The sequence below is a fragment of the Malania oleifera genome, chromosome 2, assembly GCF_029873635.1.
Source record: "Malania oleifera isolate guangnan ecotype guangnan chromosome 2, ASM2987363v1, whole genome shotgun sequence".
Classification (NCBI taxonomy): domain Eukaryota; kingdom Viridiplantae; phylum Streptophyta; class Magnoliopsida; order Santalales; family Ximeniaceae; genus Malania; species Malania oleifera.
The window spans coordinates 137,057,963-137,070,696 of record NC_080418.1 but is presented as its reverse complement, the minus strand read 5'-3'; the positions used below and the strand labels follow the sequence as shown (position 1 = coordinate 137,070,696).

The 12,734-nt window shown below is 36.1% G+C and overlaps 1 protein-coding gene across 2 annotated transcripts; it reads left to right on the top strand.

The window, feature by feature from the left end:
• The first annotated feature begins 561 nt into the window (after positions 1-561).
• On the top strand, positions 562-12,140 carry LOC131147996 (uncharacterized). 2 transcript variants are annotated; one of them, XM_058097717.1, is made up of 4 exons: positions 562-1,002; positions 1,239-1,369; positions 11,049-11,153; positions 11,525-12,140. In XM_058097717.1, exons 1-4 carry the CDS (start codon positions 928-930, stop codon positions 11,934-11,936), a joined length of 723 nt encoding a protein of 240 aa, XP_057953700.1. In that variant the 5' UTR covers positions 562-927; the 3' UTR covers positions 11,937-12,140. The 2 variants fall into 2 exon arrangements, with proteins under 2 accessions (XP_057953700.1, XP_057953701.1); XM_058097718.1 differs by having other exon boundaries at positions 572-1,002; positions 11,505-12,140.
• The last annotated feature ends 594 nt before the right edge of the window (positions 12,141-12,734 follow it).

Sequence of the window (12,734 nt, the reverse complement as noted above, 5' to 3'; positions counted from 1 at the left end):
GGGATAATAAAGAGGCTCGAGATAAGAGATGAATTATTTTTAGGTGTAGCTAGACCCAATGAAACTCCAATAACAAAAAAAAAAAAGGAAAAAAAAACTTGCAAAAAAGGGTAAATTACACTCCTAGTCCATAAAATTTTACTAGATTACACATTACTCTCTAAAATTTGAATAATAGCATTAACTCCCTTAATTTCTAAAAAAAATTGCAATATTATACCTGAAAAAAATTTCAACCTTACCAATATCAAAACAAAGTGATGCATAATCTATTCAAAAGAAGAAAGTGAAATGAAAATATAATTTATTCGTATAGTAAAAGTTAGAAAATTATTTTATAAAGTATAGTCATGTATGATGCACGTATTTTAATGTCAAATATGGTTTGATGTACAGTGCGTATTTTTCAATGTCATGTACTGTTCGATGTATGATATGATATTTTTTGATGTCGAGTGCGATTCGATGTATAAAACGAGAAGAATAAAAAAAAACATCAGTTTTGTTTTGATATTAATTTTTTCCCGCAATTTAGAGAGTTAAATACCTAATGTAAGGTTCATAAATTAACGTGCAATGTGGGGAGGATGGAGTAAGTTTGGTGTTTAATAGGGGATGGCGCTATCAAAGCCCTAAAACGTAAAAATGAAAATGAGGTTTGGAAAATCTGTTCCCCTGACCGCGTTTACGTGATCCAATTTTCCATGGCCCAGACCGTCTGTTAGGGCTTTCTCTCTCCTCTTCTTTCCCCACCTTCCCTCCCTCCCTCTTTGGAATCAGAATAATCCCCTCAGAATCTCTCTCTCTCTCTCTCTCTCTCTCTCTCTCTCTCTCTCTATTTGATTGTTGCGTTAGTATTAGAACCTTTCGATTTGCGTATGTTCTACTCTTGCTCTCTCTCTCTCTCGTGTTTCTCTGATCATCCTCATGGCCTGCTCAGTCGCGGAGATGGACGCTGAACAGCTGTCAAGCGGTCTGCACAATATCGCAATTGAAGATCAGGTTCTTATTCTTATTCTTCTTCATATTTGGTCTTTGCATCGCGACTTGTTTGTTGGTACCGTTTGAATCTTATCTTTTTGGATCTATTTGCGAAAAGCCCCTCGTTTTAGTTATTTAATTTACCCTCCGCTTGGTTTCGGACAGAAATGAATAAAAGAAACAGAAGAAAAAGAAGGGAAAATTTCGGTGCCTTGAGTGATGGGTTGAAATGATTGATCTAGGTTTTGTTATTTCAGGGGAAAACGCAGAGCGCAAGAGAGGGTCGAGAAATGGGTTGTGAGGACCATGGGGGCGTTTGTGCCATCTGCTTGGAGAAGATAGTTCTTCAAGAAACTGCTCTTGTAAAAGGTTGCGAGCATGCTTACTGGTTTGTCTGACCATTCTTTGCATCCACGTTGTTAACTTATTTGCTACTCTGTTATTTTTGGTCATAATTTCAATTTTGTGGTTTATATTCGTGATGCCTCAAAAGATAGAGGAATCAGCATTCTGGTTGGTTACAGAAACGTAGTCTGATTTGTGGTTTTGGATGCTGGTGTTGTGTTTTTTGTGCATGTGGGCATTTTCCCTAAATCTCATGGGAACGAATGGTGGTAAAACAAGAAGAGAACTTGCATTCACTAGTGCATTTTAAAACGAGAATTAAGATAAAATAATTCATTACTATTCAGTAATCATGTCAAGTGTATGTGGACATGGATGTGGGGAGACAAGAAGGAAAATTATGTTGACGAGTGCAGTTTTGCAAAAGAATGAAGATGGAATAGTTCATTAATATTCAATAAAGGTTATCTGGACATGGTATTCTTGTTGCAAGAGTTATTAGGGATTGTTGATTGTTAAAGTGTGAGTATGGTATCTTGGAATTATGCGAAGAAAATACTGGCTTGTTTCACTCTGCGGTTACATTTTCAAGAAATACTGTTAACCCCATGGACCTTCCACCAAAAGTGCTAATTGAAGTGGCTTTTGGCTTTCTTGGATTAGACTTAATATGTCCCATCACTCTACATTTATGGGATGTGGGTCATGAATTTGCCATATTGAATTCCTAATCTCCTTGCTAGGTAGGGATCAGACAAGTAATTGATTTCATTTAAATTTAGAAGCATAGTTGGCTACTAGCCCCGACCTTGCCTAGAGGTACTTGATGCTTGATTGTTCTTGTACTAGTAACTGGCTAGTGGGCGAGTTGCCAGCCCTAAAAAGACTCTATATCAACATGTGATGGGCATGAATTGGCTTAAACCATTTCTAATGTCCTGGGCCCTCACTCAATGCTAGTTTGAGTTACTTTTGGGTGCACTAGATATCCCCATTACACTATTGTTTTGGGTTTTGGGATGAGACAAATGGCATTGTGTAAAGTAGAAAGATAATTTCTTCTTTTGAGTTGCATTTGTTTGGTTGCATGTGAACATTGGTAAGCAATTGTGTGGAATTTGTTTGAACTTCCAAACTCAATAATTTAGAAATGAGGACATAAATGATATTTCCATTGGCCCCCAAAAGACTGTATTAGCATGTGATGGGCATGAGTTGGCTCAAACCATTTGTAATGTCATGGGCCCTCACTAAATGCTAGTTGGAGTTACTTTTGAGTTTCTCTTGGACTTGCTTTAGATATCACCATTACACTATTGTTTGGGGTCGTAGGATGAGACAAATGGCATTGTGTAAAGTAGAAAGATAATTTCTTCCTCGGAGTTGCATTCGTTTGGTTGCTTGTGAACATCAGTAAGCACATGTGTGGAATTTGCCTGAACTTCTAAATTCAATAATTTATAAATGAGGACATAAATGATATTTCCTTGAGGGAATGGAAATAGATTCAGCCCCTTTAAAAATCTTGCATGTCTTTCCTGGAAGGATGGGTTTTAATTCAATTTTAAATTTGTTCCTACTATAGATGACCATTTTTCCCTAGAGCATGACTAAGAGCGATATTTTATTCACCGCAACATGATAAGTTCCAAAATTTGACATTATTTTTAAAATATAAGAAAGCATTTATTTCCTAAAAGTGTTGGTTTGCATGAAATATTTGGTAAAGTGTTAGGATTCCCAAATCAATTGGGATTTCTAATTAATGTGGCTTTCTATTTAATGTTAGGATTATTTAATTTTTGTTCGTTAGGATTCCCAAATCATTTAGGGTTTCTAATTAATTTGAGTCCTAAATCAATTAGGATTCTATTTAATGATAGGATTATGTAGTGTTTGTTAGGATTACCAAATCAGTTAGGATTCGAGGGGATATTTTATAGTTCTAATAGGAGTCAGTTTCTCTATCCTATATAAATGTGACCCTTACGGGGCTTTTGGCATTCAAGCAAGCAATGAAGTAATAACATAATTCATAGCCTTAGGCTAATTTGGAGGCAGATCCTCTCAAAGTGATCAAACCCTATTTCTATCAATATTTTCCATTCTTTAAATTTCCCTAATTTCTCTACAATAAACCCCCCAAGGTCGTATCAGTTGGTATCAGAGTTGGCGTTCTTTGTGGATGTTGTTAACTCGCCAACAAAAGCAAGATTTTGGGATTCGGGATCTTCACTCATTTGCAATGGTCTCAGAAAATTCAGCAAAGTTCTAGATGGAAGCTAGGCTAAAGGCTGAACTTAGCAATATGTTTAAGTCTCAATTTGAAGAGATTCAAGCATCGCTCTATAAACTACTTAGTACATCTTCTCATAAAGAGAGAGAAAATTTTGTCTCTAATAAGCTAATCATAGGGAGCAATCGTACATGCTTGAAGGAGGTTACCAAGGAGAGCGTGATCATGGTCCTTCTCGTATGAAGGTGGAATCCCCTCGATGGGACAGTGACAACCCTATGGCTGGGTTTCTAGGATTGAAAAATACTTTCGCTTTCACCATACTCCAAAAATATCGAAAGTTGAGATTGCTTCTATTACTCTGGATGGCAATGCTATTCAATGGTATGATTGGTTTGAAGCTTGTTATGGAATGCTTTCATGGGTAGAATTTGTTTCTAGATTACTTTTTCTGTTTGGGCTCGCTAGATATGAGAATTTTGATGGAGAGTTTGCTAAACACCAAACTAGCACTGCCTTGGAGTATCAGACACGATTTGAGCGACTATCAAATAGGAGTAAAGATTGGAATGAAAGCCAGCTTGTCGGTACTTTTATTGAGGGTCTCCTACTTGACATTCAGCGTGAGGTCAAAGTGTGTCGGCCTCGGCCACGAACTATGACTGCTGCAATTTCCTTTGCGTGATTAGAAGAAGAAAAGTTGGGAGAAGAACGATGTCACTTTAACAAGACTATTAGCAAGTAGAATGACAGTAGCACTATCACACCATCTGCTCCTCACAATCCCTCTGCCAAAGGATTGACTTAGGAGGAAAAAGGACTATGCTGGCGTTGTGATGAAATATGGCATAGAGGGCACTGTTGTAAAAAAGGACAACTCTTGATGATTGAACCAGTGGATGGGCTAGAAGAGCTTGAGGATGACCCCCCCTTATTCAAATCTGTAAAGTATGAAAGCTGATGATAACTATGAATCTATTTCTTCTTCACTTCATGCTTTAGTTGGTTATGCTAATCCTCAAACAATGAAAATGAGTGGCTTCCAAAAATGCCAACCTGCTACTATCTTAATTGACACATGCATAGTATCAAGTGAGGACAAACAAGCCTATTCCACGGACAATGAAAAAAATTGTTGCTAGGATTTTTGAGGTTTACTGGTTACTACAACAAATTTGTCAAGGATTATGGAACGATTAGTGCTCCATTGATCGATCTACTGAAAAAAAAAAAGGATGTGTTCAAATGGAGTAAGGAAGCTAAACAAGCCTTTGTCAAGTTTAAGCACACAATGACCATCCCACCAGTTCTTGCCTTGCTAGATTAAATGAGGCGTTCATCATTGAGTTTGATGCATTGGGAGTTGACATTGGTGTAGTTTTAATGCAAGACAGATGCCCCATTGCTTTTACCAATAAAGCTTTTTCTCCGTCCCCCATTGGTATGATTGACAGAGATGTTAGCCATTGTGCATGCAGCTACAAAGTGGAGAGATTCTCGAAGTTTATTGCTGCTTAGCCTCGAGGACAAGGCTGATTTGAAGGAGGCAGGAATGTTAGGATTCCCAAATCAATTGGGATTTCTAATTAATATGATTCCCAAATCAATTAGGATTCTATTTAATGGTAGGGTTATTTAATGTTTATTAGTTAGGATTCTTGAATCAATTGGGATTTCTAATTAATATGAATCCTAAATCAATGATGATTCTATTTAATGTTAGGATTATTTAATGTTTGTTAGGATTCCCAAATCAGTTAGGATTTGAGGGGATAGTTACAGTTCTAATAGGAGTTAGTTTTTCTATCCTATATATGTGGCCCTTGCAGGGCTTTTGGCATTCAAGCAAGCAATAAAGCAATAACATAATTCATAGCCTTCGTACATCCCCTCAAAGTGGTCAACCCTATTTCTCTTGATATTTTAAATTCTTTAAATTTCCCTAATTTCTCCACAATAGAACCCTAGGGTCTTATCATAGTAGTATAGATTAAGGAAAATTTCCTTGCATGGGTAAAAAAGAGCATATTCTGATCTATAAGGTTATAACAAATCTATTGATTAATTAAAGTTAGCATTTGAGTTGGTAAGAATTTCCTGAGGGTGAAATTTTTTTTTTCTTGTCCTAGACTGCAATTAGAGAGTCTGTGGGAAGAATTTGGATTTGCTGCACATAGGTTTTGTCCTGGGTATTCTTTCATTGAATTATGTTAAAATGCAAAGATAGCATGCATGTGTGACTGCATTCGGTTGTACATGATTTAATTAACGAAGCTAACTGTTTAGTGATTGGAATCCTGAAAGACCTTATGGATTTGTCTGGTTTCTGTACTTATTAATGGGGATAACTTTGTATAATTTCATGGCTGCGAAGGAATGCAGACAAAAAATTTGTCATCACTGAATTACTAGCATCAATTATGAAAATATTGCAGTGGAGTTGAGACTTGAGCATATCTTTGTTTATGCCAGTGTTTCTAAATTTTTTAGACATTAGGGGAAAATGGGTGATGTGCAATGTGTGTGCATGGATGTGTACAATATATTGCTTGATAAAGTTGGAGTAAGAAGAAGAAAAAAAGGAAAGAAGCGGCAGCAACATGGTTCTCATATCGACTGTTTGGCTTTGGTGGATTAGAAATTTTGGAAAGTTAATAATATTTATCTATATTTGTTATCTTATTTTTGAACACAAGTTTGACAAAAGGAGAATTGTATCTGCAGCTAGTCTGGAAGTTAGAAAAGATCACACAAGAAGGCCAATCAGCTTAAATAGTAGTACAATATGGCAGGTTATGTTGGAGGACAGCTTGCCCTTTTCATTTTGTGCCTTGTAAATAGCTTTTCATGCCTAGAAAAAATGACAAGCTATAGTTTTAAATTTTTATATGATGAGTTAAAATTTTCTTAAATATTCTTTTGAATATATTGCATAGTTTATTAAATTAAAACTAAATAAACTAAGTATACGCTACTGTATGATAGAAAGAAGAAAGATTCCTTGGTGTGTTATGTAAACAAATGGATTAGGTAACCAAAATAAACTAAGATCTCAAATATTTGAGTTGTTGTAGTTGGGTCATATACTACACATTCCATGCAAAAACTTAGCTGGCTGTGGTTTTCAATCAACTCGAGTCTCTCACTTTCTCTCTATCTCTCTCTCTAGCCCTTACTTTACAGAACTTGGGGAGCATAGATCTCTTTTTACTTTCTTTTATTCTTTTTCTTTTCTTTTTATGGTAGGACCATTCACAAAACCTATAAAATTGTTCTGTGCAATTTATCATTGATAAGTAGTATCCAATTGGTCACAATGAGGGCAAGAGAGAGCAATTAGTTAGTTGGGATGTTAGTAAACCTAATATGAAGGGGGATTGGGGCTTGGCAATGTGGTATTCAAAAACATCTCCCTAATTGGTAAAGAGTTGTGGACGCTTCCACTAGAACATGGCACCAAGTGATCAAAAGCAAATATAGGCTTCCATTGAAATGGGTGGGAGACAAGAGGAAGCAATATTATTTCTCACGCTTGCTTGTCGAAGTTTGTGCCCCAGATGGCGAGTCATTTCTTCCCGTACGCCTGTTGCAATGTTGGTAATGGTAATAGGGTGCATTTTTGGGAGGATATGTGGGTGAGTGAGGTCCCTTTGGAGTTGAAGGTGCCCAGTTTGTTTAAGATTTCTTCTCTTAATAACACACCTCTCAGCTCTTTTGTATCTTCTGAGGGAGGCCCTCATTCATGGGATTTCCATTTTTTTAAGAATCTCAATGAAAGAGAGGTTGACGATCTTACCACCCTGCATTCTATGCTGGTGCTGGACCATTTGTCCCTATAGGGAGGATGAGAGAGTGTGGGAGGGTGATTCTTCAGAGCTGTTCTTTTCTAATCTTTCTTCTCTCATCTTTTTAAAACCCATTCTCCATTGTTTTTTCTTGGAGCCACGTCATTTGGAAGGCCAAGGATCCTTGGAATATCCGGATCTTCATCTGAAATAGTGTTACTCAATAGGATCAATATGCATGATATGTTTCAGACTAAAAGTCCCTATATATCTCCCAACCTTGAAATTTGTTTTATGTGCTGGGAGACTGATGGAAATGAATGCTCACCTTTTTTTACAGCATGAGGTGGCATCACACCTCTGGAATATCTCCTCTTACTGAGGCGAAACTTGGGTGATGCCTCGGAATGTTGGAGACTTCTAGCCCGTGAAACATTTGGCTCTAGTAGAAAGAGAGGTGTATTATGGAGTGCAGCAGTTTTTTCTACCTTATAAACACTTTGGATTGAAAGGAACACGAGAATATTTTAAGGGCCGCAAATCTTGTCCTAAATTATTAAGGGATAGAGTAGCGTTTCTGGCTTCATTATGAGCCCACTCTTTCAGGGTTTTTTGGGGTTTATTGCCGTCTGATATTCAAAGAGGTTGGATGGCAGCTCTCATGTAACTTTTCTGGTTGCGGCTTTTTGGTATATGGAGGATGTCTTGCACTCTTCCATTTTACATTAGATTCTTAATGTAATTTTCTCTTACCCAAAAAAAAAAAAAAGTTCAACAACATGGGGCTGTGATGCAACCCAATGGGGAACGATGTGTTTTTAGAACCACCATTTCCAAGTTTCAACCCTCCCATTGTTCCAAGTTCTGAGGAGGTTATTTTGTTCGAAAAATAAAAGAGGTTGTGCTGTTCGAGAATAACTGAACTAGGTTATTTTGTTCAAAAAATAAAAGAGGTTGTGCTGTTCGAGAGTAACTGAACTTGCACCATATGTCTTAGTGTAAACGTTAAAGATGCGGATTTGGTTCCCTTTTTTAGGAATCCTGGATTGTTTGAATTTTACTTGTTATGAACTTGACATGATTGTTCTATTTGTTGTGCTTCATTTGTTTTTTCCTTCTTTTCTGGGTTATGTTCCACGAACATGCATCAAATTTCAGTATGGCCCCTTGAAGTCTGAACTTTAAAATGCATCAAACTACCTCATAAACTGTCTAACAGTGCTGCGTTATACCTTGTCTTTTTTATTGTAGAAGAAAATAATATTAAAAACTAGGAAAGAGGATACAGAGTATAAACTGCCTGTGTACCTTTAGCAATGCATTTTTTAAGAACTAATGGAAAGCATTTGTGATTTGCATATCACAATTTTCATACTTTTCTTGATGAATATATATTTTTGTCAAAAATAATTTGAAATATTTTGTGCCATATGCTAGACCATTAGGACTTGTATATAAGATTTTAAAGCACCATTTCGAAAATTCATTCATCTCTTTAAGCTGGTGACCAGTCATTTAAAAAATTTATATGTATCTAGTTAACAATATATGCACTTGTGTATATGTGTGTGTGAGTATGAGTTTGATATTTATCTTTTATTTTCTTAATTTCATATTAAAATAAGGGGTAACCGTGACTTTGGGAAATATTTTGGGAGGATTTCTATGAATTTTATTATTTATCTTTTTTGTTTTGGTTGGGGGGTGTTGGAGGGGGTTTGCCATTTTTAAATTTAGGGGTTTATATGATCCAGAAACATGGATGAAGAAGGCCTTGACGCATTTTAAAGCGTAGCAGTTTATAGTGACATGGCCCATAGTCAACACTTGAAGTATAATCTACCAATTTTCTTAGACTATTTTTTGGGTAGAGTTAGAGTGGAGAAAACTGTGGTTTTATAGAGCAAGTACTTATTGTTACCAATGTGCGTGTTTCTCTCTCTCTCTCTCTCTCTCTCTCTCTCTTTTTTTTTTTTTTTTTTCCCCAAGTGTTGAAAATGGAATTAATTTTCACTTGCTCTGAGCCATAGTTGCCACTTACCAGAGAATGCTAACACCCCAATGAACCACGTATTGGTGTGAATGTACCGAAATGTGGTACATTTTTTGTTCTGGAATGATAGATCTAATGATCCAAGGTTTTTAGTTCAATATTTCTAACATAACATATATTTTATTAGTAGTTAAACTGGAGTATTATTGCCTTATAATCAAATTTTATGTCATTATTAATTTATTTCACAAAATAAACATATTTTTATATTTTGAAACACTTCAACATCCTCCCCAAAATATAAAAGTGCTGGTACATATTTTCCCCCAATATATCTATATAAGTAAGCGTTAACGTTCCACATTTTAGAGCATGTGCTGTACCATGACTCCATTCCTGTTCCCGTTCCGTGAACCAGAATGGCCTGCATTCTAGGGGATATTGCTTTGAACATAGCTGGGTTGAGTCTTACAGGGTTGTCAGTTCAATGGTTCTGCTTGTTGGAATAGAATAGTAGTTTTGAATAGTAAGAAGCCAGCATTACAGATCACTGTCTTTCAAGAAAAAAGTGATGGAAACAAGATCTTGCACAAATGCACAATGAAAAACGTATTGATAGGTAATGGACATGTTTTTAGGCTCATGTCTTTCAAGAAAAAAGTGATGGAAACAAGTTCTTGCACAAATGCACAATGAAAAACGTATTGATAGGTAATAGACATGTTTTTAGGCTCAAGAGTCGTTATTTTAATGAAGCAAAATGACACATGTATTTGGCCTGAACAGGATCTCTATTTAAAAAAATTCTTGCTAAAATGATGTGGGCCATTAAGGTTGGAATATTATAAGAAAGCCATTTTGCAACCATTGATATGGATATTTCTGTCGGGATTCTATGGAAACAGTATATTGAATCCTTTTTTTTGATTGAGAGCTGGTGGCATCTATGGTGTATTGTCCCCAGTTGGCCTGGTGTAAACAATCTTATGGAACAACTGTTACCAGCTCAATCAATGCACATTGCGGACATGTGCTCTGCATGCATATCTCTCTGAGTATAGCAATAGTAACTTTAATTATTGTTAGTTAAAGCAACAATCCTGCAGATTTTCTTTATACACTGGAAATGGATTGTTTGGTGTTTGGTCTGAGTCTTCTAATACAAGTTCATTGTTTGTTGTTTGCTAAAGAAGCAATCTTGAAATTTTTCTTTGATGCTCTGAAAAAACAAATATGGATTGTTTGCTTTATCTTTACCAATCTTTTCTCAAAGTTGACATACTGAAACTCTAAGGCCTTGTTTCAAGCAATAATGGGCATATGGATTCATGTTTAATTTAGTTTAACTTTTAAGCATTAATGTTTAAATGGTGGCATGTTTGACTTCTTAAGAACTGGTAATATTTGTGTTTATTTTGTTTAACTTGTCTTGCTTCCTTAAGTGTGAAGGAATGCATCTAAGTGATGCTCTTTCAGATGAGTTTGAGGAGCTCGAGAAAAATTCCATTTGTAATAATTGAATTAATTGATTGTTTCTGTGCTATATATTATTGAGGATTTGCTTCGTCACTGAAATGGTTTTTCCTGTTATACATCTTGCAGTCTGAAGATTTTAAGGGACACATGCTGTTTGATATTTATGTTTTAATCAGAAATATGTCGTCATAGTATTAATTGGTATCCTTTCATCAATCTTTGCACCATACAGTGTAACGTGCATCCTTCGATGGGCAGCCTACAATAAGAAACCGACATGTCCTCAGTGTAAACATCCATTTGAGTTCCTCAACATTCATCGCACACTTGATGGCAGGTACTATGGAAAATTTTTTATTCCTGGAATGCTGACAGCAGCCTTTGAAATTATTGGCAGATCTTGGATTATTGATTTTTTTTTTTCATTTTTGTTAGGATTGAAATGCCTTCATTGAAGTTTAATTCAATGGGAATTTCATGAGCTAGTGTAGAAATGGCTTTGATTGGGTAAATGCACACTTGTTTTAAAGTTGCCCGTTATTGCGGAAATATTTTAGAATAAATTTGGCAATGCGTGACTAATTTCAGGAATTATTTGCAACATTTATGATATATATGAGTAATAAATGAACCATTGAATTTAAAATTCTGAGTTTCATTAGAGTGCTTTAGGTCATCATCCTTGCAGATCTGTGTTTTCTTCAACAGGATTCATGATTACATGTTTGAGGAAAGTGTGTGCCTACTTCTCAGAGCCACATGGTTCAAGCCTTTGGTTGTGGAAGAAGAGGTGTATGATGAATCGGAAGATTTTTATTTATACGAGGATGATGTTGATGATTTGGATGAAGCTTATTATAACATTTCATCAAGTCTTCGTATTGGTAATCGGAGATGGGGTGATAATGGGTATGTTAGGGCAGGTCGCCAAGAGGCAAGGCCAATCCATCGATCAAATTTCTCAGATGCAAGTGCTAGTTCTTCACGTGAACCTAAGAAAAAGGCCACTGCAAAAGATACAACAGGACGACGTGCAAAGAGGGCACTAAAGCGCGAAGCTGCTGATAAGGCTGCTGCAGCAAAACATCAGCAGCATTTGACGAGATTGGGCAGGAACTGATTCCATTCGTGTAAGTATTTCAAATTCAGAAAGCCTGATCTTCTTTGTTCCTTGTACAGTGTTTCCTTGCTTTAACTTCGTGAAATAATGACATGTTCACTGTCTGCGTGTATATTGATGTTCATTGCGCAGAATAACAATTGTACTTTTAAATATTTCAGAATTTAGATCCATGATTATGCAAGCAATTCTTCACTTTTGAAAGTTTCCTGTTGTTTTACCATTTTTAACTAATTTTCCCTCTTCACATGTATCATCACACTTTTGGAAATTCACCCCTCTCCCCAAAAAGTAACGAGTGAAAATTGTCCTCTTTACACTTCGGGTTTAAAGTTTTTCACTTCGGCAGTCTAATTTGGAGTCAATTCTGATGCTGGAATCCAGTGGAAGGAAAGGCAGATCATTTTATTGGGAAGAAGGGTTGGTTTGGTGTTTGTGCATAGAGAAGGATGTTTTGGAGGACTGCTAATTTTTCTTTGGTTGCTTTACCCTCAATATTGGGAGGGAGAATGTTTAATCTGGTCTTTTACCTTCATTGAGTTTGACAAAAGATCTGCCTGGAAAATAATTTCTTATCAACAACATGCGATGTCTTTGTAGTCACCCCAATAATTTCTTTATCGCTTTTCAAACCTAATGAATGTGTTTCTTGAAAACGTAAAAAATTGAGTATTTGTTCGAGTCAATTCAGCGAAATCTTCATATCTACTCCTTGGAAGTAGGTAAGATATTCTTTCCTTAAACTATTTGCTAAACCAAGGGTTATATTGTCTGTTAAATTCTTAAATCTGAGTCCTT